The sequence below is a fragment of the Anas platyrhynchos genome, chromosome 17, assembly GCF_047663525.1.
Source record: "Anas platyrhynchos isolate ZD024472 breed Pekin duck chromosome 17, IASCAAS_PekinDuck_T2T, whole genome shotgun sequence".
In the NCBI taxonomy this organism is placed as follows: Eukaryota; Metazoa; Chordata; class Aves; order Anseriformes; family Anatidae; genus Anas; species Anas platyrhynchos.
Window position 1 is genome coordinate 1,999,841 of NC_092603.1, and position 26,958 is coordinate 2,026,798.

General features: G+C 57.4%; 4 protein-coding genes across 4 annotated transcripts; 3 read left to right on the forward strand and 1 right to left on the reverse strand.

The window, feature by feature from the left end:
* The first annotated feature begins 6,159 nt into the window (after nt 1–6,159).
* On the forward strand, nt 6,160–11,030 carry LOC119718664 (butyrophilin subfamily 3 member A2-like). The gene is made up of 10 exons (XM_072024741.1): nt 6,160–6,404; nt 6,812–7,159; nt 7,789–8,070; nt 8,200–8,304; nt 9,190–9,210; nt 9,309–9,329; nt 9,444–9,464; nt 9,579–9,599; nt 9,758–9,790; nt 9,959–11,030. The coding sequence occupies exons 1-10, from the start codon at nt 6,305–6,307 to the stop codon at nt 10,585–10,587; spliced, it is 1,581 nt and encodes a 526-aa protein (XP_071880842.1). The 5' UTR covers nt 6,160–6,304; the 3' UTR covers nt 10,588–11,030.
* Nucleotides 11,031–11,114: 84 nt separating this feature from the next.
* On the reverse strand, nt 11,115–13,913 carry LOC119718696 (uncharacterized). Its single transcript, XM_072024742.1, has 5 exons — nt 13,887–13,913; nt 12,852–12,957; nt 11,938–12,222; nt 11,736–11,855; nt 11,115–11,659 (listed from the first exon to the last, which is right to left on the reverse strand). Exons 1-5 carry the CDS (start codon nt 13,911–13,913, stop codon nt 11,115–11,117), a joined length of 1,083 nt encoding a protein of 360 aa, XP_071880843.1.
* A 3,664-nt stretch (nt 13,914–17,577) lies between these two features.
* LOC119715059 (butyrophilin subfamily 1 member A1-like) lies at nt 17,578–19,903 on the forward strand. Its single transcript, XM_072024778.1, has 4 exons — nt 17,578–18,346; nt 18,463–18,483; nt 18,642–18,674; nt 18,853–19,903. Exons 1-4 carry the CDS (start codon nt 18,298–18,300, stop codon nt 19,479–19,481), a joined length of 732 nt encoding a protein of 243 aa, XP_071880879.1. The 5' UTR covers nt 17,578–18,297; the 3' UTR covers nt 19,482–19,903.
* A 2,542-nt stretch (nt 19,904–22,445) lies between these two features.
* Nucleotides 22,446–25,498, forward strand: LOC119718669 (butyrophilin subfamily 3 member A2-like). The gene is made up of 5 exons (XM_072024743.1): nt 22,446–22,820; nt 23,220–23,567; nt 24,051–24,332; nt 24,462–24,566; nt 25,431–25,498. Exons 1-5 carry the CDS (start codon nt 22,721–22,723, stop codon nt 25,496–25,498), a joined length of 903 nt encoding a protein of 300 aa, XP_071880844.1. The 5' UTR covers nt 22,446–22,720.
* Nucleotides 25,499–26,958: the final 1,460 nt, after the last annotated feature.

Sequence of the window (26,958 nt, forward strand, 5' to 3'; positions counted from 1 at the left end):
CCCTGCCCCCAGCCCCTGGGAAAGTGGTGTCTGTGCGGGAGGGCCTGGTGTGGGTGGGCTCTGGGGGCTTGTGTGCTGGTGGCTTGGGGGTGCTGGAGGAGCAGCTGGAGCCTGGGGTGGGAGTGGGGAGTGCTGGGGCTGGGGCTGCCCTGGGCATGGGACACGGCCGGGATGGCTGAAAGGAACGGGGATCAAGGTGGGGACGGGGAGGGAGCTGCGGGGCTGCCCCGCTCTGCACTGACGCTTCTGGGACAGGGACGTCCTCCACCCATCCCCATTCACTTCCCCTTGTGTTTTGGTGGGACGGTGCAGAGAGCTGCACAAGTGTCTGTCCTTGCTGCTACAAATCTTGCAAAATGCTGGCCCTTGGTCTTGTTAGTCTGGTCGCTACAAGTCTGGGAGCAAGGTGGTCTGTGCACATGCTCAAGAGCAAAAATTTTGTGTTCTAGCCATCTAGCCATGGAAGCAGTATTGTATTGAAAGTCTCTCCACTCTGACCATTCATTCCTTTTGCTTTATATAACAGCAGAAAAGGATGCAAAGCTGGGTAAGTCTCCTTCCCCAAAGAGAAGGCATTTGGTGTCTTCCCATGGGCATACTCCCATCTGACCGTACATTGCTTTTCTTTTTCTTTTCCAGTGGAACAAGCTGCAGAGATAGGTGAGTGTCCATCCATGAACTGGAGGAATTTGAAGTGTAGACAATGGATCAGAAGTTTTTCCCTCTGATCATATATTCCTTATGCTTTTATTTTCCAGAGGAAAAAGATGCAAGACTGGGTGAGTCACTCTTCCCCCCACAACTGAAGGAATTTGGGGTCTTTGGTTTGTAGCAGTCATTGCTGCGAAGCTGACTTCTCTCATCGTTTCATTGCTTTTGTCTTTCGTTTGTAGATGAACAAGCTGCAGAGCTGGGTAAGTCTCATTCTATAAAATGAAAAGAAAAAAAAAAAAGTCATCATCGTGAGAGATATGGAAGTAGAACCTGTGCCTTCTTCTCATATTTTGCTTTACTCTTACATTTGTAGTGAAACAAGCTGCAGAGCTGGGTAAGTCTCCTGGTGTTCAGACCCCAGGGGAAACACAACCTTGATGTGCAGGGGAAGGTGTGCAGCCGGGACAGAGAAGCCCAGGGCTGGCCCCTCACCCTGCCCACACTCACTGGGCACCAGCCATGGGCTGTGACCAGCTCTCCCCTCTCCTTCCAGCATGGAGAAAGTTTCTGCTGCCTCAAAATAGAGGTAGGTGTGCATTGGGTTGCCCTCTGCGGTGCTTCTCCTGCCCTTGCTGGGGCATCTTCAGGAGCCAAGAGGTGCCCCATCTCCTCCACGTGGGGCAGCTCCTGGCCCCGAGCTGGGGAAAGCCTGCCCAGGGCTGAGCTCTGCCCCTGATGGCCTGGCTCCTTCTGTCCCTGCAGTGAAGGTGACCCTTGATCCACGCACGGCTCATCCCCAGCTTGTTGTGTCTCAGGACAACAGCAGTGTGAGATGCGAAAGTGAATGGCAGCAGGTTCCTGACACACCAGAGAGATTTGACGATAGTTGCTGCGTGCTGGGCCGTGAGGAGTTCAGAGAGGGGAGGCACTGCTGGATGGTGGTGGTGGAGGTAGAGCGGCTAAAGTATTCACGGTGGGCTGTGGGGGTGGCCAAGGCATCTGTGGAGAGGAAGGGGTATTTCAAAAGGAGCTCTGAAGAAGGGATCTGGGCTGTGGAGTACAATGAGGGGCAGCTCAAGTCTCTCACATGTCCTCGCACCCCCTTGTCCCTGTCCCATGTCCCCACAAGGATCTGGGTCTGTCTGGACTGTACCCAGGGGCAGGTGTCTTTTATCAACGCTGACAATGGGGTCCAGATCTTCACTTTCACAGCAGCCTCCTTCAGTGGTGAGAGCCTCCGCCCTTGGTTCTGGGTGGAGACTCTGGGAATTCAGCTGTGCCTGAGGGACAGCACCCCCCAGACCCTGTCCCCAGCCCTGGGGACCTCCTGCCCTTCTCCAACCACTCCTGCATCACCTCTACTTGATCCTGCAGGAGCAGCAGAGGTATGAGGGGCAGTGGGGCTGGGGGCTGCCCTGCTTTCCTCCCTGCTGCTGGAAGAGGGCTGGGATGCTGCAAGCAGGGGCCAGGCCCCTTGCAGCCCCTGGGCTCTGCCCTGCACGCGGCTCCTGTGCTGGGGCACAAGCCCTGCTGGCACCCACGGGTCTCACCCTGCCTCTGAGCCCAGCAGGCAGCACAGGGGCTGCAGCAGCTCTCCACGCTCCTCTCCCCTCTGCTTGCAGACCCCAGGGCAAGGGATGTGGTCACCGTGTGATGCCGGCCAGTGCAGGCCACCTTTGCCTCCTAGTTTGGGGTTGATCCTTGCTCTGTGCCTGGTGCTGATCATGAGCAGCCTGTGGGGGCTCTTTGTTCTCTCCTCTGGAGCACATCAAGGCCCACAGCAACAGGACTGTGTCAAATAAAGTTTTGTACAGGAAGATGGAGTCTGGCAGTGGCATTTCCTGGGTGCTTTGTGTCCTGAGGCCTTGCTGCCTGGGAAGGCGTCTTGCAGCAGACCGTCTCCTCACACGCCTTGCCCTGCAGAGCCTTCGCCGTCCTCGTAGCCCTCCCTTGGAGGCCAAGGTTGCCCGCCTCCGGGTGCGGTCCTGCGCCTCTCCACTCACTCCAGTCCTCCAGGAGAGGCTCCTGCAGGCTGACGTGCTGCACCGAGCACGTGTAGGTGTCGCCTGCCACCGGGGCCACCAGCACGGACACCTGCGTCTGGTAGCTCCAGTCACCGTTGGGGATGGCGGAGATGGGGTTGTAGTCATCGGGCTCCACGATGTCCCGTTGTGCAGCCAGATGACGGTCACCTCGGGGGGGTAGAAGCCCCAGATGTGGCAGCTGAGGCACACGGGCATACGGTCATTCCCCATCTCTGCAGGGATTATGCGGACTTGGGGCTGCACTGGATCAGGGATGGGGATGGGGTCAGTGGTGGGCAAGCCCCTTTCCCTGCCCTGTGCAACGTCCCCACACAACGTTCCATGCAACGCTCCCATGAAATGCTCCCATTCAAAGCTCTAGGCATTATCCCATGCAATGTCACGTATGACATCCCCATGCAATGCCCTGTGTAACGCCCCTGTGCCACACCCTGCAAGAGGCAATGCTCTGTACAACATCCTCTTGCAAAGGGCAATGCAATGTGCTGTGCAGTGCTCCGTGCAACATCCCCCTGAGACGTCCTCACACAGTGTGCTCTACAACACCCCCATGCAATGCCCAGTGCATCATCTTGCCGAGGCGATCAGCTCCAGGGCAGACTCTTCCTGCAGTGGAGTAGGGGATCTGACAGGCAGGGCTATTTTTTTCCAGCATTAGGCCACTTGAGGGAGCCGACAGGACCCAGCAGCCCTTGCGAGGGAGGCTAACAAGGCGTAGGCAGAGCCAGAAAGGCCCCGTGCTTGGCTCTTCAAAAGCTGCCCCTGGGAAGCAAGACAACCAGGAACAAGGTGACCAGGATGGGCAAACAGGACATGGCGCATCAGAAGGGAGTGGCAGGCAATTCATGCAGGCAGGGCGAGAAGGGAGGGCAGAGCGTTCCTCCCCCAGACCATATGAACAACTCCTCTAACGGCGGTCTACCACTAGCTAGGCTGCAATGGTCTCCACCAGGCACAGTGCTCTCTCTAGCAAGTCTGTACTCACCCAGACTGACTGCCCGCTCAAAAATGCACCAGTTCACGTCTCTGGGTGCAGGGAGTGTCTGAGCCTCTTGCTGCCCTCTGCGGGAGGCAGAGAGACTGTGTGTGTGTGAGGTGCGAGCAGGTGGATGACCTGGTCCGCATGGTGGCAGAACTCAAGGAGGAGGTGGAGAGGTTGAGGGCTATCAGGGAGTGTGAGCGGGAATTAGAGTGGTGGGGCAAGTCCCTGTGGGGCCTGAAGGAGAGGTACCGGGGTGAGACACCCCAAATGGGGGTGGACCCCCTCCCCTGTCGATGTTGGACAGAGGGAGGGGACCTAGGAGTTGAGGAGGAATGGAGACAGGTCCCTGCTCGACATCGCAGGCGATGCCCTCCCCAAAAGGCCCCACCTTCCCAGGTGCCCTTACACAACAGGTTTGGAGCTCTGGAGCTTGAGAGACCGGGAGCTGAGGAAGAGGTAGAAAGTGTAGCCAGGAGGATGCCTAGGGTGAGGAAGTCGACTCCACGCCTCAGGACTGCCTCCACCAGGACAGAAAGAAGGGAGATTGTTGTAGGCGACTCACTTCTCAGGGGAACAAAAGGCCCTAATTGTCAGCCTGACCCTAGCTGTAGGGAAGTCTGCTTCCTCCCTGGGGCCAGGGTCAAGGAAATTGCCAGAAAAATTCCCAACCTCGTTTGCCCCTCTGTCTACTATCCCCTTTGATAGTGCAGGCTGGCAGTGCTGACATTGAAGAGAGAAGCCTGAAGGCTATCAAACTGGACGTTAGGGGACTGTGGCAGTTAGTGGATGGAGCGGGAGTACAGGTGGAGCAGATCTCCACACTGCAGCCCATGGAGGAGCCCCCGGTGCAGGAGGTGGAAGGGGCCTGGAGGAGGCTGCAGCCCATGGAGAACCCCCACAGAAGCAGGCCCCAGGCCAGAGCCACAGCCCATGGAGAGGAGCCCCCGCAGGATCAGGAGCTCTGGAGGAGAGTTGTCATGCATGCACGACCCAGATTGGAACAGTTTGCTCCTGACAGATGTACTCCATACTACAGACCCATACTGGGACAGTTGCTGGAGAGCTGCTGCCTGTGGGAAGCCCATGTAGGATAATTTGGGGAAGGATGGCATCCCATGGGAGGAGTTGTTGACTCGGATGAGGGTGGAAAGCCCTTGCAGGGAGATCTGGACAGATTGGAGAGCTGGACAATCACCAACTGCATGAAGTTTAACAAAGGCAAGTACCAGGTGCTGCACCTGGGACACAGCAACCCTGGCTATACGTACAGACTGGGGGATGAGACGCTGGAGAGCAGCCCTGCAGAGAGGGATCTGGGGGTTGTGGCTGACAGCAAGATGAACATGAGGCAGCAGTGTGCCCTAGCAGCCAGGATGGCCAACCGTATCCTGGGGTGCATCGAGCACGGCATTGCTAGTCAGTCAAGGGTAGTGATTGTCCCTCTCTGCTCTGCATAGTGTAACCTCACCTTGAGGACTCTGTGCAGTTCTGGCCACCACAGCACAAGAAGGACGTGAAACTATTGGAGAGTGTCCAGAGAAGGGCCACAGAGATGGTGAAGGGCCTTGAGGGGAAGATGTATGCCTTCAGCCAGTTCTCTTCGTACTCTGGGATGAATCCCATCAGGCCCTATAGTCTTGTATGCATTCATCTGGAGCAGCAAATCCCACACAAATTCGGGATTTGTTGGGACTATATCGTTCCTGCAGTCACTGTCCTCCAGCTCAGGGCACCTGGAGTCCCACAGCCCAGCATCAGTGTTGAAGGCAAAGAAAGCAATAAACATCTCTGTGAATGACCCTGTCTGACTATCCCCATCAAGTAACAGACCAATGCTTTCTTTCATCCTACTTTTGCTGTTAAGATAGTCTAAAAAAACAAAAACAAAAACAAAAACATTTTATTGCCCCTCACATTACTGTCCAGCTTCCACTCAAATTGAGCTTTGGCCATATGAATTTTCTCCCTACAAAAGCAAACAGTACCATTGTAGTCCTTCCATATTGACTGACCTCACCTCCAGCAAACAAGATACTTTCCTTATCCACCTAAGCTCTAGAAGAAGGTCCCTGCCCATCTGAGCAAACCTTATGCCACGGCTGCTTTACTGGAACCGGGAGAGGCACTGGCACTTTGCCTTCAGCAACCTGGGAAAAGGGTGGCAGCTCTGGGCTCGACACCCAGCTGTGCCCCGTTCCCTGCAGCCTCCGATCCTGATCAGCTCTTCACTGCCATCTCTCCACATTTTCCCATTGCTCACAGTTTGATTCCTTCTGGCATGCACAGAGATGAACGAGCTTAGCCAGTGGCTTTCCCTGGAGGTCTGGAGAGGCCCCTGCTGGGAACAAGCACCTCGTGCTTGCTAAAGGCAGTGGACTGGGCACCCAGCTGCAATGGGATGGTGGTGCCAGCCCTGCAGAGTTCCCCAGACATTGCCCTAGGGGCAGAGCTGCTCCAGGAGGGTTATTGCAGCCAGGAACTGGGCAAAGGTTGGGAAAGTTGGGCGTAGCCTTGTGCTTTCTGCAGCTCTGCTGAGTGCCCCGAGGGAGGTCTATCTTGGTGGGGCTCCCTTGGAGAAGGACCCCTGGGGGGCTGCTTGCCCCCCTGAGGACCTCTCTCTGAGATGGGGCTCCCCTGGGGCTGCAGCCACCACAGCTTCACCGGCCATGCCAGGGGCCTCCTGACTTTCCTCGTCACTCTGCTTCTCCTCCAGCTGGGCTCAGGTAAGATCCTGCGGGGCTGCTGGGGGCTCTCCCCCCTGGGCCTGATAGACGTGTTGCTGCGGGGCAGGGGAGCAGCTGTGGGAAAGGGGGGACCCGAGCCCACAGCTCGCCCGCGCTGGGTTTCACTTTCACTTTGGTTCTTTCACGCAATACGGGCACTGTCTTGGCTGCCCTTTCTGTGTCTCCTTCACCCGCCTAAATGCTGCAGAGAGGGCTCCCACTCCCAGCACACCTCCTTCTCCTGCACGTCCTCCCTCTCCCTCTCCTGTTTCCCCGCTGGTCTCCAATGGGACACAGGGGACGCAGAACGCACCAACTCGCGCACAGCTCGCCCTTTGATACTCACTGACACTAAATTTACAATGGCAAAAACTCACCGCCTCTCTGTGCCCTTCTCCATCGCCCAGCCCAGCTCAGAGTGGTGGGACCAGGACACTCTGTCACTGCCACTGTGGGGCAGGATGTCGTGCTGTCCTGCCACTTGTCCCCTCAACGCGATGCTCGCAGCTTGGAGGTCAGGTGGATCCGGGACCAAATCTCTGAGACAGTGCACCACTACCGCAATGGACAGGACCTGTACGGGGAGCAGATGGGGGCATATGCCGGGAGGACAGAGTTGGTCAGAGATGGTCTCTCTGCTGGAAGACTGGACTTGCGAATCACGGGGCTGAGACCCTCTGATGATGGCCAGTATGTCTGCACAGTGGGAGATGCTGATGCTTATGATGAAGCCATTGTGGAGCTGGAGGTGTCAGGTTAGTGGCTGGGTGATTGTGCCAGGGCAGAGTTTATGTGTCCTTTGAATGTTTCAGCTGTTTCACAGCATGGAGCATGCCCATGGATGTGGAGGTAATATCTGGGGAGAGAGCTCCCTGGATAGTTTTGTCAGTTTTCACTTGTGTCCTTGAAGACAATAATCATAATATTTTGAGGGCACTGGGCACAGGCTGCTGAGCAGCACCTTCAGCTGTGTCATCAGTGAGACCAAACAGCACACAGGGAGAATCACAGAGGCCTCTGAGCAGCTGGGCATCTGCGTTACTTTTGCTTTCTGTGCTAGGAGAGACCTTAGACATTGTCAGGAAGTCTCGGGGCTTCTTGAACCAGCACGGCTTGGTGAACAGATGCTGCCTGGACGTGCTGAAGCTTGACACCTGGGTTTTCTACGTGATTTGGGGTGACTGGCTTTGTGCACCTCTGCTCTCTAGGTCCTGCACAAGCCAGGATACTTTAGGATGATGGTGGCTCCTTTGAGCACCCAGTCCAAAGTGTCACATGGACCGTGTTTGCTCTGGGATGTGTATGTCATGGGAGCAGATGGGTTCTTTGCCTTGGAACTCAATCCCTCCCCAGGTCAAGCCCCAGCCACACGCTCTTTCCCCAGCCACAGGCGCTGACCCCCACCTCTCCCTGGGGGGCTACGAGGCCGGAGGCGTCTGGGTGCTGTGTGGATCGGCCGGCTGGTACCCGCTGCCACAGCTGCTGTGGAGGGATGCTCGCGGGCAGCACCTGCCCTCGGTCTCCCAGACACATTCCCAGGACCAGGAGGGGCTCTTTGAAATCGAAGGCGCCGTCATCGTTACCGGGAGCGTGGAGGGGCCCTTGTCATGCGTGGTCAGGAGCAGCCGCATCCAGCAGGAGCGGGAATCATCCCTGCAAATCGCAGGTACAAATGGCACAGCCAGGGTGAGGTGTTCCTGGCCCCTGCACTTGTCCCAACCCAGGAGAAGTCTGGATCTTGCTCTTCCACCTGCGGGCATGAAAATACAGCCCTTTTCCTGGTGCCTTTTCTCAGCTCCCTTCTTCCACAACGCCCAGCCCTGGAAGGTGGCTCTGGCTGTGGTCCTCGTGCTTTTGGCTGTGTCCATTGGCCTCGGTGTTTATCTCTTTCGAAAGCAAGGTAAGCTGGCAGAGCAGGGATGGAGTGCAGGGAGGTGTTCTGCAGGGACCCGCGTGGGTCTGGAGCAAGGGGCCTTGGGTGGGAGGCCAGGGAGCATGGCTGCAGCGTGGGGATGGTAGCAAGGCGCAGCCCCCCTGCACATGTTCCCACCCAGCAACCAAGCTGCTCTGCTCACCACCTGTTCTTCTGCCTTTGCTTTTCAGCGGCACAGAGCCGAGAGCTGGGTGAGTCCTTGCAGTCCCTGCCCCCAGCCCCTGGGGAAGTGGTGTCCCTGCGGTAGGGACTGGGCCTGGTGTGGGTGGGCTCTGAGGGCTTGTGTGCTGGTGGCTCGGGGGTGCTGGAGGAGCAGCTGGAGCCTGGGGTGGGAATGGGGAGTGCTGGGGCTGGGGCTGCCCTGGGCACAGGACACGGCCGGGATGGCTGAAAGGAACAGGGATCAAGGTGGGGACGGGAAGCAAGCTGCGGGGCTGTCCCACTCTGCACTGACGCTTCTGGGAGAGGGACGTCCTCCACCCGTCCCAATTCACTTCTCCTTGTCTTTTGGTGGCACGGTGCAGAGAGCTGCACAAGTGTCTGTCCTTAATGCTACAAGTCTTGCAAGAGGATGGGCCTCAGTCTTTGTTAGTCTGGTTACTACAAGTCTGAGAGCAAGTTGGTCTGTGCACATACTCAAGAGCAAAAATTTTGTGGTCTAGCAATCTAGCCATGGAAGCAGTATTGTATTGAAAGTCTCTCCACTCTGACCATTCATTCCTTTTGATTTATATAACAGCCAAAAAGGATGCAAAGCTGGGTAAGTCTCCTTCCCCAAAGAGAAGGCATTTGGTGTCTTACCATGGGCATACTCCCATCTGACCGTACATTGCTTTTCTTTTTCTTTTCCAGTGGAACAGGCTGCAGAGATAGGTGAGTGTCCATCCCTGAACTGGAAGAATTTGCAGTGTAGACAATGGATGGGAAGTTTTTCCCTCTGATCTTGCATTCCTTGTAATTTTCTTTTCCAGAGGAAAAAGTTGCAAGACTGGGTGAGTCTCTCTTCCCCCCACAACTGAAGGAATTTGGGGTCTTTGGTTTGTAGCAGTCATTGATGCGAAGCTGACTTCTCTCATCAATGCATTGCTTTTCTCTTTCGTTTGTAGATGAACAAACTGCAGAGCTGGGTAAGTCTCATTCTCCAAAATGAAAAGAAAAAAAAAAAAAGTCATCATAGTGAGATATATGGAAGTAGGACCTGTGCCTTCTTCTCATATTTTGCTTTACTCTTACATTTGTAGTGAAACAAGCTGCAGAGCTGGGTAAGTCTCCTGGTGCTCAGACCCCAGGGGCAACACAACCGTGATGTGCAGGGGAAGGTGTGCAGCCGGGACAGAGCAGCCCAGGGCTGGCCCCTCACCCTGCCCACACCCACTGGGCACCAGCCATGGCTGTGACCAGCTCTCCCCTCTCCTTGCAGCATGGAGAAGGTGTCTGCTGCTTCAAAATAGAGGTAGGTGTGCACTGGGTTGCCCTCTGCAGTGCTTCTCATTCCCCGTGCTCAGGAGCCAAGAGGTGCCCCATCTCCTGCCCCGTGGGGCAGCTCCTGGCCCCGAGCTGGAGAAAGCCTGCCCAGGGCTGAGCTCTGCCCCTGATGGCCTGGCTCCTTCTGTCCCTGCAGTGAAGGTGACCCTGGATCCGGACACCGCTCATCCCCAGCTTGTCCTGTCTCAGGACAACTGCAGTGTTAGATGCGAAAGTGAATGGCAGCAGGTGCCTGACACACCAGAGAGATTTGACTACCGGTGCTGCGTGCTGGGCCGTGAGGAGTTCAGAGAGGGGAGGCACTGCTGGTTGGTGGAGGTGGAGGGAGAGCGGCTAAAGAATTCACGGTGGGCTGTGGGGTTGGCCAGGGCTTCTGTGGAGAGGAAGGGGTATTTCAAAAGGAGCCCTGAAGGAGGGATCTGGGCTGTGCAGTGCAATGATGGGCACCTCACATCTCTCACATCTCCTCGCACCCCCTTATCCCTGTCCCCTGTCCCCACAAGGATCTGGGTCTGTCTGGACTGTACCCAGAGGCAAGTGTCTTTTATCAACGCTGACAATGGGGTCGAAATCTTCACTTTCACAGCAGCCTCCATCAATGGGGAGAGCATCCGTCCTTGGTTCTGGCTGGTGCCAGGCAGCGTCCAGCTGTGCCTCAGGGACAGCACTCCCCAGACCCTGTCCCCAGCCCCGGGGGGCTCCTGCCCTTCTCCAGACACTCCTGCATCACCTCTCCTTTGTCCTGCAGGAGCAGCACAGGAATGAGGGGCAGTGGGGCCAGGGGCTGCCCTGTGTTCCTCCCTGCTGCTGGAGGAGGGCTGGGATGCTGCAAGCAGGGGCCAGGCCCCTTGCAGCCCCTGGGCTCTGCCCTGCACGTGGCTCCTGTGCTGGGGCACAAGCCCTGCTGGCACCCACGGGTCTCACCCTGCCTCTGAGCCCCAGTAGGCAGCACAGGGGCTGCAGCAGCTCTCCACACTCCTCTCCCCTCTGCTTGCACTGCTTGCAGACCCCAGGGCAAGGGATGTGGTCACTGTGTGCTGCTGGCCATTGCAGGCCACCTTTGCCTCCTAGGTTGGGGTTGATCCTTGCTCTGTGCCTGGTGCTGATCATGAGCAGCCTGTGGGGGCTCTTTGTTCCCTCCTCTGGAGTATATCTATCCAAGACCCAGCAGCAGCAGACTGTGTCAAATAAAGTTTTGCACAGGAAGATGGAGTCTGGCAGTGGCATTTCCTGGGTGCTTTGTGTCCTGAGGCCTTGCTGCCTGGGAAGGCGTCTTGCAGAAGACCGTCTCCTCACACGCCTTGCCCCACAGAGCCTTTGCCATCCTCGTAGCCCTCCCTTGGAGGCTCTCGCACAGTTTCACGCCCTTCGTCTGCTGCGGTGCCCACAGCTGCACGCAGTGCTCGAGGCGAGGCCGCAGCAGGCCGAGCAGAGCGGGACGATCCCTTCCCTCGGCCGGCCAGCAGTACCATGCCTGAGGAACCCCAGGGCACGCTTGGCCCTTTGAGGTCCCATGCCATGGCCCCCACACACCCGCTCCTCTTGGTGAGACAATGTAGGAGTGCATGAGCCTCTGCCCTCTGCACAGAACTCTGCAGAGACACCAGCAGGACTTGTGGAGCATCTTTATTGTCAGCACCATGACATTGGGTCTGAGATGGGGCCAAACGGGAGCCGCCGGTGCCAGGAGGTGTCCGTCTGGGGGTCCTCAGATGCTGCCTGGGGAAGGGGGGGACACACAGGGTGAGAGATGGGGAAATTTGCCCCTCACTGATGTGGACGGGGATGGGGACACCGTTACCTGCGGGGTAGTTGTCTCCAGGGAGGGGAGTGTAACCTGCGGGGGGGAGAAGAGGAGTGAGCAGAGTCCTCGTCACCCTTGACCATGGCCCCAGCTCTCCCCAGACCCTCACCTGGGGCAGGAGGCCTGGCCTTGTAGCGGTAGACGCCGGTGAGAAATAAGCCAAGTCCCAGCACCATCAGTACGGTGGCCACCACCACCAGTATCGTCACCTCCGGCATCAGTCCAGGACCTGTGGGGACACGGCCGGGTGAGTGGCAGCAAGGAGCCAAGACCACCAGCCTCAGGATGCGGTCCTGCGCATCTCCACTCACTCCAGTCCTCCAGGAGAGGCTCCTGCAGGCTGACGTGCTGCACCGAGCACGTGTAGGTGTCGCCTGCCACCGGGGCCACCAGCAGGGACACCTGCGTCTGGTAGCTCCAGTCGCCGTTGGGGATGGCAGAGATGGGGTTGTAGTCGTCGGGCTCCACGATGTCCCCGTTGTGCAGCCAGATGACGGTCACCTCGGGGGGGTAGAAGCCCCAGATGTGGCAGCTGAGGCGCACGGGCACACGGGCGTTCCCCGTCTCCGCGGGGATGATGCGGACTTGGGGCTGCGCTGGAGCAGGGTTGGGGATGGGGTCAGTGGTGGGCGAGCCCCTTTTCCCTGCCCTGTGCAACGTCCCCACGCAATGCTGTGCAATGCTCCCATGCAAAGCTCCACACAACTTCCCCATGCCACTTCCCCATGTAACGCCCTGTGCAAGCTCTAGGCATTGTCCCATGCGATGTCAAATGCGACATCCCCATGCGATGCCCTGTGCAACGCCCTTGTGCCACACCCTGCAAGAGGCATTGCTCTGCGCAACATCCCCTTGCAATGCCCAATGCAATGCGCTGTGCAGTGCTCTGTGCAACATCCCCCTGTGACGTCCTCACACAGTGTGCTCTGCAACAGCCCTGTGCAATGCCCGGTGCAACATCTCCTTGCAACAAGCTCTACAATACCCCTGTGCAACACCCCCATTGAACACCCCTGTGCAACTATCCCATGCAACATGCTCCGCAAACCCCTGTGCAATGCCCCCATGCAACAAATCCATGCAACAAGTCCATGCAACAAGCTCGGCAACAACTCCATGCATTGGCCTTTGCAACACTCCTCTGCTATCCTCCATGCAACACCCCCATGCAACATGCTCTGCAACAGTCCTGTGTAACACCCTAGGCAAAATTTTCCTGCAACACCTCCACACCACAGCCCCACGCCAAGCCCCCCCAGGGGCTCACTCTGCCTCAGCGCCGTCCAGTCCCAGTAGCGCAGGGCCAGGTCACTGCAGGCCTGGTGCCAAGCCTAAATGCGCTGCACCCAGGTGCTGTCATTGTTTATCTGGGTGGCGAGGTGGGTGGAGTGCAGCTGCAGCAGTCCCCTGCTGCTCCCGGTTCTCAGTTCCCCAGCTGTGCCCACGGGGTCGGCATGAGCTCTTGGAAGTCCTCCAAGAATACACAGCATGTGGCCTCAGACTTGAAGCTCTCCATAAGGTCTGTGCAAGCCACCTCCCTGCGCCAACAACCAACCTGCTCTGCTCATGTTTCACCTCCCAGCATCCAAATTCTTCATGAGATGGGCTTGAAGGAGCCATGGGGCTACCCCTGCTTCCCCGAACTCTCAGCAATCAATAACAACCCTGCACTCCCACAAACCAATTACAATTTATTGCACCTCATTTTAAAGCAAGCATGGAAAAGGCAGTCACTCTCGAGCCAATTGCGTTGGGGTGTATTTTAAATGTGATGCATTAAAATTAAGAGCAAACACAGCGGGGAACCAGGGGAAGAAACATGTATTTGGAAGACGCTGCATCCAATAGAAATGTGTGATCCAAGCAGACCAAACCTCAGTGAGATGGAGCCTCCGTGGCTGCAGGACTCCTTTGGCCTCTTTCAAGGTTTCAATATATGAAGGTGGGAAGCTAAGAAGAATCTCTGAACCCAGCTACACAATGAGGAGACACAGATGCTCTCCTCCATCTGGTTCTCAATGCATGAGCCAAGCTAAGCAGTCTCCAAATACCACCATCCATCTCCATCCACATCGGGTCTCACCATCGCAAAAACCCCTCATCCTTTATCCCACTGAGATCCCACCAAGATCCCACCATCCCCAAACCCCATGTTCCTTCCTCCCAGAACAGTCCCACCACCCAAAATTCCATTGTCTTGCATTCCAGTGGAGACTCACAACCACAAACCCCATCCACCTTCATCCCAGTGGGGTCCTACCATCTCCAAAACCCCATCGTCCTCCATCCCACTGGGCTCCCACCAACCCCAAAGCCATCCTGGGACTGGGGACTGACTCACCACTGCTTTTCCTAAGCACTACAAGAAGCTGCGCCATGACCAACAGCTGCATGCCTGGTTCTCCTCAATTCACACAAATCATCTTAAGGGGGTTGTTTTGGAGGAACAGTAAAAGTTATACTTGGAGTTGAAAGCACAAGCATCAGCAAAACTCAAGTTCTAGGATGGATGGGACGTGAAGGAGCTACAATGTCGTGGGGATGGAGACCTAAAGGCCCCCCTTGTCCCTGGTGTGGATCCTCTGGTGGATGATGAGGGTGGAGCTGGTCCAAAAGCTTTTCTACAATACAAGCAGCACTAGGGCTTCTCACCCATGTGGATGTGCTAGCGCCTGTGGAGGGTCGTGGTCTCCTAAAAGGCTTTCCTGCAGTTGGAGCAGACATGAGGACTGGGCTCCACATGGCTTTTCTTGCAAAGGAGGAAAGCTGAGGGAACGGTGAAGACCATCCTGCAGTCAGGGCACAGATAGGATTCACTGATAGGGTGTAATTCCCAGGGCCTTCTGTGTTGACGTTCTTGGAAAATAGGGCAATGTTTGACAGCTTAAATTCCAAGACCAAAGACCCTTAATTTGGAGAGGTCTGAAGATGACATTATGCACCTCCACGTGGTCCCAATACTCACTGTTTGACTCCTCCTTAAATGGGTGGAGATGAATGAGCCTAGAGAGTGGCTTTAACTGGTAGTCTGGAGAGGCCCCTGCTGGGGACAAGCTCCTCCTGCTGGCTGAAGGCGTTGAACTGGGCACCAGGCTGTAATGGGTTGGTGATGCCAGTCGTGCAGAGCTCCCCAGACACTTGTTCCCTTTGCACCAGGGCACAGCTGCTCCCAGAGGGTTATTGCAGCCAGGAACTGGGCACAGGCTGGGGAAGTTGGGCGTAGCCTTAAACTTTCTGCAGCTCTACTGGGTGTGGTGAGGGATGTCTATCTTGGTGGGGCTCCCTTGGAGAAGAACCCCTGGGGGCCGCCTGCTGTGTCCCACAGTGATGATAAGCGCAGGCACTGCCCCCTGCCCAAGGCACTGCTGTCTGTGGCTCCTTCTGTCCAGTCCCAAGGGGACTCCTTCTCCATCCTCTTGTGGTGCTTGCAGCCCCTTGCTCCACTCTCTCTTCCGCTCCTGTTTCTGCCCCCAGCACCTGCTCCCACTGCAGCACAGATGGGGCTACCTTGGGGTTGTGGCCGCCCCAGCCTCACTGGTCATGCCAGGGGCCTCCTGACTTCCCTCGTCACTCTGCTCCTCCTCCAGCTGGGCTCAGGTAGGATCCTGCGGGGCTGCTGGGGGCTCTCCCTCCTTAGCCTGGTGGATATGCTGCCATTGGGCAGGGTAGTGACCATGGGGCAGGGGGGACCTGAGCTAACAGCTCAGCCCCCAATGGGTTTTGCTTTCCCTTTGGTTCTTTCCCACAACACGGGCGCTGCCTTGGCTGCCCTTTCTGGCTCTTCTTCACCTGCCCAAATGCTGCAGAGAGGGCTCCCACTCCCAGCACACCTCCTTCTCCTGCACGTCCTCCCTCTCCCTCTCCTGTTTCCCCGGTGGTTTCCCATGGAACACGGGAGACGCAGCACGCACCAACTCACGCACAGCTCACCCTTTGACACTCACTTCCCCTAAATTTACAATGGCAAAATCTCACCTCTTCTCTGTTGTCCAGCCCAGCTCAGAATGGAGGGACCAGGCCACACTGTCACTGCCACTGTGTGGCAGGATGTTGTGCTGACCTGCCACTTGTCCCCTCAACGCGATGCTCGCACCCTGGAGATCAGATGGATCCGGACCATATCTCTGAGACAGTGCACCACTACCGCAATGGAGAGGACCTGTATGAGGAGCAGATGGATGCATATGCCGGGAGGACAGAGCTGGCCAGAGATGGTCTCTCTGCTGGAAGCCTGGACTTGCGAATCATGGGGCTGAGACCCTCTGATGATGGCCAGTACGTCTGCACTGTGGAAGATGCTGATGCTTATGCTGAAACCATTGTGGAACTGGAGGTGTCAGGTTAGTGGTTGGGGTGGTGCTTCCAGAGGCATTTTTACGTGTCCTTTGAATGTTTCAGTTCTTTCACAGCATGAAGCATGCCCGTGGATGTGGAGGTAATATTTGGGGAGAGAATTCCATGAATCTTTTTGTCAGTTTTCACTGGTGTCCTTGAAGACAATAATCATAATACTGTCAGGGCACTGGGCACAGGCTGCTGAGCAGCACCTTCAGCTATATCAGCAATGGGACCAAACAGCACACAGGGAGAATCGCAGAGTCCTCTGAGCAGCCGGGCATCTGTGTTACTTTTGCTTTCTGTGCTGGGGGATACCATAGACGTTGTCAGGAAGTCTCGGGGCTTCTTGAACCAGCACAGCTTGGTGCAGAGATACTGCCTGGAGGTACTGAAGCTCAGCACTTGTTTTTTCTGGGCAATTTCAAGCCACTGGCATAGTGCAGCGCTGCTCTCTGGGTCAGGTACATACAAAGTTTTTTTGGAGTGAGGGTGAGTGCGTGGAGTGCCTGGTCATTGAGTCCCTGGAGACGTAGCTGTGATGGACTGTGTCTGGCATGGAAGCAGAGGGGGTCTTTGCCTTGGAACTCAATCCCTCCCCAAGTCAAGCCCCAGCCACACGCTCTTCCCCCAGCCACAGGCGCTGACCCCCACCTCTCCCTGGGGGGCTACGAGGCCGGAGGCGTCCGGGTGCTGTGTCGATCGGCCAGCTGGTACCCGCAGCCGCAGCTGCTGTGGAGGGATGCTCGTGGGCAGCACCTGCCCTCAGTCTCCCAGACACATTCCCAGGACCAGGAGGGGCTCTTTGAAATCGAAGGTGCCGTCATCGTGACCAGGAGCGTGGAGGGGCCCTTGTCATGCGTGGTCAGGAGCAGCCGCCTCCAGCAAGAACGGGAATCATCCCTGCACATCGCAGGTACAAATGGCACAGCCAGGGTGAGGTGTTCCTGGCCCCTGCACTTGTCCTGACCCAGGAGAAGTCTGGGTCTTGCTTTTTCTAATCCCAGGCATGTAAATACAGCCCTTTTCCTGGTGCCTTTTCTCAGCTCCCTTCTTCCACAACGCCCAGCCCTGGAAGGTGGCTCTGGCTCTAGTCCTCGTGCTTTTGGCTGTGTCCATTGGCCTCAGTGTTTATCTCTTTCGAAAGCAAGGTAAGCTGGCAGCGCAGGGATGGAGCGGAGGGAGGTGTTCTGCAGGGTCCCCCCTGGGTCTGGATCAGGGCTGAGCCCTGGCCCAGGGAGGTGCGTAGGAGGAGGAAGGGAATGTTCTCCTGGGGATGCCAAAGGCCTTAGGATGGTCTTGGGTGGGAGGCCAGGGAGCATGGATGCAGCGTGGGGCTGGTGGTGAGGCGCAGTCCCCCTCCACATGTTCCCACCCAGCAACCAAGCTGCTCTGCTCACCACCTGTTCCTCCGCCTTTGCTTTTCAGCGGCACAGAGCCGAGAGCTGGGTGAATCCTTGCAGTCCCTGCCCCCAACCCTGGGGAAGTGGTGTCTGTACGGGAGGGCCTGGACCTGGTCTGGGTGGGCTCTGGGGGCTTGTGTGCTGGTGGCTCGGGGGTGCTGGAGGAGCAGCTGGAGCCTGGGGTGGGAGTGGGGAGTGCTGGGGCTGGGGCTGTCCTTGGTACGGGACATGGCCGGGATGGCTGAAAGGAACGGGGATCAAGGTGGGGACGGGGAGCGAGCTGCGGGGCTGCCCTGCTCTGCACTGACGCTTCTGGGACAGGGACGTCCTCCACCTGTCCCCATTCACTTCCCCTTGCGTTTTGGTGGCACGGTGCAGAGAGCTGCACAAGTGTCTGTCCTTACTGCTACAAGTCTTGCAAAATGCTGGGCCTCGGTCCTTGTTAGTCTGGTCACTACAAGTCTAGGAGCAAGGTGCTCTGTGCCCATCCATGAGAGCAAATAATTTGGGGTCTAGCCATGGAAGCAATAATTGGGTGTAAGTCTCTCCACTCTGACCATTCATTCCTTTTGCTTTTCTATATCAGCGAAAAAGGATGCAGAGCTGGGTAAGTCTCCTTCCCCAAAGAGAAGGCATTTGGTGTCTTCCCACAAGCATACTCCCCTCTGAACTTATATTGCTTTTCTCTTTCCTTTTCTTTTCCAGGGAAACAAGCTGCAGAGATAGGTGAGTGTCCATCCCTGAACTGGAAAAATTTGAAGTGTAGACAGTGGGTGAGAAATTTTTTCCCTCTGATCATGCATTTCTTATGCTTTACTTTTCCAGAGGAAAAAGATGCAAGACTGGGTGAGTCTCTATTCCTCCCCCCAACTGAAGGAATTGGGGGTCTTTGGTTTGTAGCAGTCATTGTTGAGAAACTGACTCCTCTCATCAATGCATTGCTTTTCTGTTTTGTTTGTAGATGAACAAGCTGCAGAGCTGGGTAAGTCTCACTCTCCAAACAGAAAAAAAAAAAAAAAAAGTCGTCATCAGAGTGAGAGGTATGGAATCAGAAACTGTGCCTCATTCTCATGTTTTCCTTTTCCTTTTCATTTGTAGAGGAACAAGTTGCAGAGCTGGGTAAGTCTCCCGGTGCTGAGGCCCAAGGGCAACACCAAGGCAATGTGCAGGGGAGGGTGGGCAGCTGGGACAGAGAAGCCCAGGGCTGGCCCCTCACCCTGCCCACACACACTGGGCACCAGCTGTGGGCTGTGACCAGCTCTCCCCTCTCCTTCCAGCATGGAGAAGGTGTCTGATGTCTCATAATACAGGTAGGTGTGCACTGGGTTACCCTCTGTTGCACTTCTCCTTCCCTGTGCTGGGGCATGATCAGGAGCCAAGAGGTGCCCCATCTCCTGCCCCGTGGGGCAGCTCCTGGCCCCGAGCTGGGGAAAGCCTGCCCAGGGCTGAGCTCTGCCCCTAATGGCCTGGCTCCTTCTGTCCCTGCAGTGAAGGTGACCCTGGATCCAGACACCGCTCATCCCGGGCTTCTCCTGTCTAAGGACAACAGCAGTGTGAGACGGGAAAGTGAATGGCAGCAGGTGCCTGACACACTAGAGAGATCTCGCTATTGGTGGTGCGTGCTGGGCTGTGAGGAGTTCAGAGAGGGGAGGCACTGCTGGTTGGTGGAGGTGGAGGGAGAGTCGCTCAAGTATTCTTGGTGGGCTGTGGGGGTGGCCAGGGCCTCTGTGAAGAGAAACGGCTATTTCAATAGGAGCCCTGACGAAGGGATCTGGGCTGTGGAGTCCTGTTATGAACATCTCAAGTCTCTCACATCTCCTCCCACTTACTTGTCCCTGTCCCCTGTCCCCACGAGGATCTGGGTCTGTCTGGACTGTACCGAAGGGCAGGTGTCTTTCATCAACGCTGACAATGGGGTCGAAATCTTCACTTTCACAGCAGTCTCCTTCAATGGGGAGAGCATCCACCCCTGGTTCCTGTTGTGGACTCAGGGAATTCAGCTGTGCCTGAGGGACAGCACCCCCCAGACCCCGTCCCCAGCCCTGGGGAACTCCTGCCCTTCTCCAGACACTCCTGCATCACCTCTCCTTGCTCCTGCAGGAGCAGCACAGGAATGAGGGGCAGTGGGGCCAGGGGCTGCCCTGTGTTCCTCCCTGCTGCTGGAGGAGGGCTGGGATGCTGCAAGCAGGGGCCAGGCCCCTTGCAGCCCCTGGGCTCTGCCCTGCATGCGGCTCCTGTGCTGGGGCACAAGCCCTGCTGGCACCCGCAGGTCTCACCCTGCCTCTGAGCCCCAGCAGGCAGCACAGGGGCTGCAGCATCTCTCCACACTCCTCTCCCCTCTGCTTGTACTGCTTGCAGACCCCAGGGCAAGGGATGTGGTCACCGTGTGCTGCTGGCCATTGCAGGCCACCTTTGCCTCCTAGGTTGGGGTTGATCTTTGCTTTGTGCCTGGTGCTGAGCATGAGCAGCCTGTGGGGGCTCTTTGTTCCCTCCTCTGGAGTATATCTATCCAAGACCCAGCAGCAGCAGACTGTGGCAAATAAAGTTTTGTACAGGAAGATGGAGTCTGGCAGTGGCATTTCCTGGGTGCTTTGTGTCCTGAGGCCTTGCTGCCTGGGAAGGCGTCTTGCAGCAGACCGTCTCCTCACACGCCTTGCCCTGCAGAGCCTTCGCCGTCCTCGTAGCCCTCCCTTGGAGGCTCTCGCACAGTTTCACGCCCTTCATCTGCTGCAGTGCAGTGCTCAAGGCGAGGCCGCAGCAGGCTGAGCAGAGTGGGATGATCCCTTCCCTCGGCCGGCCAGCAGTGCCCTGCCTGAGGCACCCCAGGGCACGCTTCGCCCTTTGGGGTCCCATGCCATGGCCCCCACACACCCGATAATCTTGGTGAGACACCGTAGGAGTGCGTGAGCCTCTGCTCTATGCCCAGGACACTGCAGAGACACCAGCGGGGCTTGTGGAGCATCTTTATTTTAGGAGATGGGGCCAACCGGGAGCCACCGGTGCCAGGAGGTGTCCGTCTGGGGGTCCTCAGATGCTGCCTGGGGAAGGGGGGGACACACAGGGTGAGAGATGGGGTGATTCACCCCTCGCTGATGTGGACGGGAATGGGGACACCGTTACCTGCGGGGTAGTTGTCGCCAGGGAGGGGAGTGTAACCTACGGGGGGAGAAGAGGAGTGAGCAGAGTCCTCGTCGCCCTTGACCACGGCCCCAACTCTCCCTGGACACTCACCTGGGGCGGGAGGCCTGGCCCTGAAGCGGTAGACGCCGGCGAGAAAGAAGCCAAGTCCCAGCACCATCAGCACGGTGGCCACCATTATGGTCAACTCTGGCATTAGTCCAGGACCTGCGGGGTCACGGCCGGGTGAGTGGCAGCAAGGAGCCAAGACCGCCGGCCTCCGAGTGCGGTCCTGCTCCTCTCCACTCACTCCCCATGCGACATCCCCATGCGAGGACCTGTGCAATGCCCCTGTGCCACACCCTGCAAGAGGCATGGCTATCTGCAACATCCCCTTGCAAAGGGCAATGCAATGTTCTGTGCAGTACTCCTTGCAACATCCCCCTGCGACGTCCTCACACAGTGTGCACTGCAACACCCCCATGCAATGCCCGGTGCAACATCTTGCCAAGGCGATCATATCCAGGGAAGACTTTCTGCAGCAGAGCACGGGATCCCATAAGCAGGGCTATTTTTTTACAGCATCAAGCCCACTTGAAGGAGCCGCCAGGACCCAGCAGCCCTCACCACGGAGGATGACAAGGCGTAGGCAGAGCCAGCAGCACGCCCTGCCCGGCCATTCAAAAGTAGCACCTGGGGGAGCGCGACGACCAGGAATATGGTGACCATGGTGTGTGAACAGGGCATGGCGAATCAGAAGGGAGTGGCAGGCCGTTCATGCAGGTAGGGCGAGCAGGGAGGGCAGAGCGTTGCCCCCCGGACCATACGAACACCTCCTCTAACGGCGGTCTACCGCTAGCTAGGCTGCAATGGTCTCCACCAGGCACAGTGCTCTCTCTAGCAAGTCTGTACACACCCAGACTGACTGCGCGCTCAAAAATGCACCAGTTCAGGTCTCTGGGTGCAGGGAGCGTCTGAGCCTCTTGCTGCCATCTGTAGGAGGCTCTATGTGAGTGTGAGGTGCGAGCAGGTGGATGACCTGGTCCGCCTGGTGGCAGAACTCAAGGAGGAGGTGGAGAGGTTGCGGGCTATCAGGGAGTGTGAGCGGGAGACAGAGTGGTGGGGCAACTCTGTGCGGGGCCTGAAGGAGAGGTACTGGGATGAGACACCCAAAATGGGAGTGGACCCCCTCCCCTGTCGCTCTCAGGCAGAGGGAGGGGACCTAGGAGTTGAGGAGGAATGGAGACAGGTCCCTGCTCGACATCGCAGGTGATGCCCTCCCCAAAAGGCCCCACCTTCCCAGGTGCCCTTCCACAACAGGTTTGCGGCCCTGGAGCTTGAGAGACCGGTAGCTGAGGAAGAGGTAGAAAGTGTAGCCAGGAGGATGCCTAGGGTGAGGAAGCCGACTCCATGCCTCAGGACTGCTATCCTCCTTTGATAGTCCAGGCTGGCAGTGATGACATTGAGGAGAGAAGCCTGAAGGCTATCAAACGGGACGTTAGGGGACTGGGGCAGTTAGTGGATGGAGCGGGAGTACAGGTGGTGCAGATCTCCACACTGCAGCCCATGGAGGAGCCATATGAATTTCCACCCTACAAAGGCAAACAGTACCTCTGCAGTCTTTCCATGTTGCCTGACTTCCCTTCCAGCAAACAGGAACTTTCCTTATCCACCTAAGCTCTAGAAGAAGGTCCCTGCCCATCTGAGCAAACCTTCTGCCACGGCTGCTTTACTGGAGCCGGGAGAGGCACAGGCATTTTGCCTTCAGCACCCTGGGCAAAGGGTGGCAGCTCTGGGCTCGGCACCCAGCTGTGCCCCGTTCCCTGCAGCCTCCGATCCTGCTCAGCTCTTCACTGCCATCTCTCCACATTTTCCCATTGCTCACAGTTTGATTCCTCCTTGCATGCGTGGAGATGAACGACCTTAGCCAGTGGCTTTCCCTGGAGGTCTGGAGACGCCCCCACTGGGGTCAAGACTCTCGTGCTTGCTAAAGGCAGTGGGCTGGGCACCTAGCTACAATGGGATGGTGGTGCCAGCCCTGCAGAGCTCCCCAGACATTGCCCCATGGGCAGAGCTGTTCCAGGAGGGTTATTGCAGCCAGGAACTGGGCAAAGGTTGGGAAAGTTGGGCGTAGCCTTGTGCTTTCTGCAGCTCTGCTGGGTGCCGTGAGGGACATCTACCTTGGCTTGGAGAAAAACCCCTGGGGGGCCCCCTGCCCCCTGGGGGTCCTCTCTCTCAGATGGGGCTCCCCTGGGGCTGCAGCCACCCCAGCCTCACCGGCTATGCTAGGGGCCTCCTGACTTCCCTCATCACTCTGCTCCTCCTACAGCTGGGCTCAGGTAAGATCCTGTGGGGCTGCTGGGGGCCCCTGTGAAGGCACACATGCTGCTGTGGGACAGGGGAGCGGCTTTGGGAAGGGGGGTCTGGAGCCCACAGCTCGCCCATGTTGGGTTTCACTTTCACTTTGGTTCTTTCACGCAACATGGCTGCTGCTTTGCCTGCCCTTTCTGTGTCTCCTTCACCCACCTAAATGGTGCAGAGAGGGCTCCCACTCCCAGCACACCTCCTTTTCCTATATGTCCTCCCTGTGTTTCTCCTCTTTCCCTGGTGTTTTCCCACGATACACAAGGGACGCAGCACGCACCAACTCACGCACAGCTCCCCCTTTGACACTCATTGCCCCTAAATTTACAATGGCAAAATCTCACCGCCTCTCTGTGCCCTTCTCCATTGCCCAGCCCAGCTCAGAGTGGTGGGACCAGGACACCCTCTCACTGCCATTCTTGGGCAGGATGTCGTGCTGCCCTGCCACTTGTCCCCTCAACGCGATGCTCGCACCTTGGAAATCAGGTGGATTCGGCACAGGTTACCTGAGACAGTGCACCACTACCGCCATGGAGAGGACCTGTATGAGGAGCAGATGGAGGCATATGCCGGGAGGACAGAGCTGGCCAGAGATGGTCTCTCTGTTGGAAATCTGGACTTGCGAATCATGGGGCTGAGACCCTCTGATGATGGCCAGTACGTCTGCACTGTGGGAGATGCTGATGCTTATGCTGAAACCATTGTGGATCTGGAGGTGTCAGGTTAGTGGCTGGGGTGATACATCCAAGGGATGGTGCAGGTGTCCCTGGGTTTGTGTGTCCCACCCAGGACCCGGTCCCATCCTCATGGCCACCTACGTGCCCTTTCGAACTGTAGAGTGTGATGAGCCTTCTCCTCTGTCAGTGAGCACTTGTCCACCAAGAAGTACACCTGTGCCCTTGCAGGCTTTTTATTGAGAGAGAGCTGCATGAATGCAATGATTTAATTCAGTCTCAGGGACCCTATTTGAACTCCATCCCCATGCGGTTGTGTGGGCAGTGGGCACAGGTTTCTGAGCAGGTCCTTCAGCTGTGCCAACAATATGTGCTGTTTAGGGGTGAGAGTGGCTCCTTGAAGCGTCCAGTCCCTGAGCCCCTGGGGACATGGCTTGTCTGTGCTGTGTCTGGCATGGGAGCAGATGGGGTCTTTGCCTTGGAACTGAATTCCTCCCCAAGTCAAGCCCCAAACACGCGCTCTTACCCCAGCCACAGGCACTGACCCCCACCTTTCCCTGGGGGGCTACGAGGCCGGAGGCGTCCGGGTGCTGTGTCGATCGGCCGGCTGGTACCCGCTGCCGCAGCTGCTGTGGAGGGATGCTCGCAGGCAGCACCTGCCCTCGGTCTCCCAGACACATTCCCAGGACCAGGAGGGGCTCTTTGAAATCAAAGGTGCCGTCATCGTGACCAGGAGCGTGGAGGGGCCCTTGTCATGCGTGGTCAGGAGCAGCCGCCTCCAGCAAGAACGGGAATCATCCCTGCACATCGCAGGTACAAATGGCACAGCCAGGGTGAGGTGTTCCTGGCCCCTGCACTTGTCCTGACCCAGGAGAAGTCTGGGTCTTGCTCTTCCATCCATGGACATGTAAACACAGCCCTTTTCATGCTGCCTTTTCTCAGTTCCCTTCTTCCACAACACCCAGCCCTGGATGGTGGCTCTGGCTCTGGTCCTGGTGCTTTTGGCTGTGTCCATTGGCCTCAGTGTTTATCTCTTCCGAAAGCAAGGTAAGCTGGCAGCGCAGGGATGGAGCAGAGGGAGGTGTTCTGCAGGGACCCCCTTGGGTCTGGAGCGGGGCTGAGCCCTGGCCCAGGGAGGTGCGTAGAAGGAGGAAGGGAATGTTCTCCTGGGGATGCCAAAGGCCTTAGGATGGTCTTGGGCCTTTGTCTTGGGCAAGGAAGGCAGGGGAGAAGGCAAGGGGCCTTGGGTGGGAGGCCAGGGAGCATGGCTGCAGCATGGGGCTGGTGGCAAGGTGCAGCCCCCCTGCACTTGTTCCCACCCAACAACCAAGCTGCTCTGCTCACCACCTGTTCCTCCGCCTTTGCTTTTCAGCGGCACAGAGCCGAGAGCTGGGAGAGTCCTTGCAGTCCCTGCCCCCAGCCCCTGGGGAAGTGGTGTTGTCCCTGTGGGAGGGCCTGGTCTGGGTGGGCTCTGAGGGCTTGTGTGCTGGTGGCTCGGGGGTGCTGGAGGAGCAGCTAGAGCCTGGGGTGGGAGTGGGGAGTGCTGGGGCTGGGGCTGCCCTGGGCATGGGGCACGGCCAGGATGGCTGAAAGGAACGGGGATCAAGGTGGGGACGGGGAGCGAGCTGCGGGGCTGCCCCGCTCTGCAGTGACGCTTCTGGGACAGGAACGGAATATCCTCCAACTATCATTTTTCATTTCGGTAATGTCTACGGTACCACTGAGATATAATCTGCACAAGTGTCTGTGTTTCCAGATGCACTAAGAGCATTGTTCATAGCTGGACCACTATGTTTTGGGTCCCACCTTGGAACAAGGCTGTATTATCCAAGTCATGGGATGTATTCAGGGTCTAACATAGGCTGAACAACTCTCCCTCTGATCATGCATTACTTTCACTTTCCTTTTCAGAGAAACAAGCTGCAGAGCTGGGTGAGTGTCCTGGTGCTTCGACACATGGCTATGCCAAGGCAATGTGAGGGAGGGTGGGCAGCTGGGACAGAGCAGCCCAGGGCTGGCCCCTCACCCTGCCCACACTCACTGGGCACCAGCCATGGGCTGTGATCAGCTCTCTCCTCTCCTTCCAGCATGGAGACGGTGTCTGCTGCCTCATAATAGAGGTAGGTGTGCATTGGGTAGCCCTCTGAAGTGCTTCTCCTGCCCCTGGTGGGGCATGTTCAGGAGCCAAGAGGTGCCCCATCTCCTGCCCCGTGGGACAGCTCCTGGCCCCGAGCTGGAGAAAGCCTGCCCAGGGCTGAGCTCTGCCCCTGATGGCCTGGCTCCTTCTGTCCCTGCAGTGAAGGTGACCCTGGATCCACACACGGCTCATCCCTGGCTTGTGGTGTCTCAGGACAACAGCAGTGTGAGATGCGGAAGTGAACGGCAGCAGGTCCCTGACACACCAGAGAGATTTGACTGTCAGTGCTGCCTGCTGGGCTGTGAGGAGTTCAGAGAGGGGAGACACTGCTGGTTGGTGGAGGTGGAGGGAGAGCGGCTAAAGTATTCACGGTGGGCTGTGGGGGTGGCCAGGGCTTCTGTGGAGAGAAAGAAGTGGATCAACATAATCCCTGAAGAAGGGATCTGGGCTCTGCAGTACTATGAGGGGCAGCTCAAGTCTCTCACATGGCCTCCCACTCCCGTGTCCCTGTCCCATGTTCCCACAAGGATTTGGGTCTGCCTGGACTGTACCCAGGGGCAGGTGTCTTTTATCAATGCTGACAATGGGGTCCAGATCTTCACTTTCAGAGCAGCCTCCTTCAATGGGGAGACCATCCACCCCTGTTTCCTGTTGTGGACACGGGGAATTCAGCTGTGCCTGAGAGATAGCACACTACCAACTCCATCCCGAGGCCTTGGGACCTCCTGCCCTTCTCCAGACACTCCTGCATCACCTCTCCTTGATCCTGCAGGAGCAGCACAGGAATGAGGGGCAGGGGTTCCCTGCATTCCTCATTGCTGCTGGAGGAGGGCTGGGATGCTGCAAGCAGGAACCAGGCCCCTTGCAGCCCCTGGGCTCTGCCCTACCCAGGACTCCTGGACTGGGGCACAAGCCCTGCTGGCACCCACTGGTCTCACCCTGCCTCTGAGCCCCAGCAGGCAGCACAGGGGCTGCAGCAGCTCTCCACGCTCCTCTCCCCTCTGCTTGCACTTCTTGCAGACCCCAGGGCAAGGGATGTGGTCACTGTGTGCTGCCGGCCATTGCAGGCCACCTTTGCCTCCTAGGTTGGGGTTGACCCTTGCTTTGTGCCTGGTGCTGAGCATGAGCAGCCTGTGGGGGCTCTTTGTTCTCTCCTGTGGAGCACATCAAGGCCCAGCAGCAGCAGCACTGTGTCAAATAAAGTTTTGTACAGGAAGATGGAGTCTGGCAGTGGCATTTCCTGGGTGCTTTGTGTCCTGAGGCCTTGCTGCCTGGGAAGGCGTCTTGCAGCAGACCGTCTCC

Excerpts from the sequence above, each read along its gene's own strand:
- LOC119715059 (XM_072024778.1), top strand. The coding sequence starts at position 18,298 with ATGCATTGCTTTTCTGTTTTGTTTGTAGATGAACAAGCTGCAGAGCTG. Across the intron at positions 18,484-18,641 it reads GGAACAAGTTGCAGAGCTGG|CATGGAGAAGGTGTCTGATG; the intron begins GTAAGTCTCCCG and ends CTCTCCTTCCAG. Across the intron at positions 18,675-18,852 it reads TCTGATGTCTCATAATACAG|TGAAGGTGACCCTGGATCCA; the intron begins GTAGGTGTGCAC and ends CTGTCCCTGCAG.
- LOC119718696 (XM_072024742.1), bottom strand. The coding sequence starts at position 13,913 with ATGGAGGACGATGGGGTTTTGGAGATG. Across the intron at positions 11,856-11,937 it reads GCCTCTCCTGGAGGACTGGA|GTCCTGGACTGATGCCGGAG; the intron begins GTGAGTGGAGAT and ends GTGTCCCCACAG. Across the intron at positions 11,660-11,735 it reads GGCCAGGCCTCCTGCCCCAG|GTTACACTCCCCTCCCTGGA; the intron begins GTGAGGGTCTGG and ends TCCCCCCCGCAG.
- LOC119718669 (XM_072024743.1), top strand. The coding sequence starts at position 22,721 with ATGGGGCTCCCCTGGGGCTGCAGCCACCCCAGCCTCACCGGCTATGCT. Across the intron at positions 22,821-23,219 it reads CCTCCTACAGCTGGGCTCAG|CCCAGCTCAGAGTGGTGGGA; the intron begins GTAAGATCCTGT and ends TCCATTGCCCAG. Across the intron at positions 23,568-24,050 it reads TGTGGATCTGGAGGTGTCAG|CCACAGGCACTGACCCCCAC; the intron begins GTTAGTGGCTGG and ends CTCTTACCCCAG.
- LOC119718664 (XM_072024741.1), top strand. The coding sequence starts at position 6,305 with ATGGGGCTCCCCTGGGGCTGCAGCCACCACAGCTTCACCGGCCATGCC. Across the intron at positions 6,405-6,811 it reads TCTCCTCCAGCTGGGCTCAG|CCCAGCTCAGAGTGGTGGGA; the intron begins GTAAGATCCTGC and ends TCCATCGCCCAG. Across the intron at positions 9,330-9,443 it reads GGAAAAAGTTGCAAGACTGG|ATGAACAAACTGCAGAGCTG; the intron begins GTGAGTCTCTCT and ends TTTCGTTTGTAG.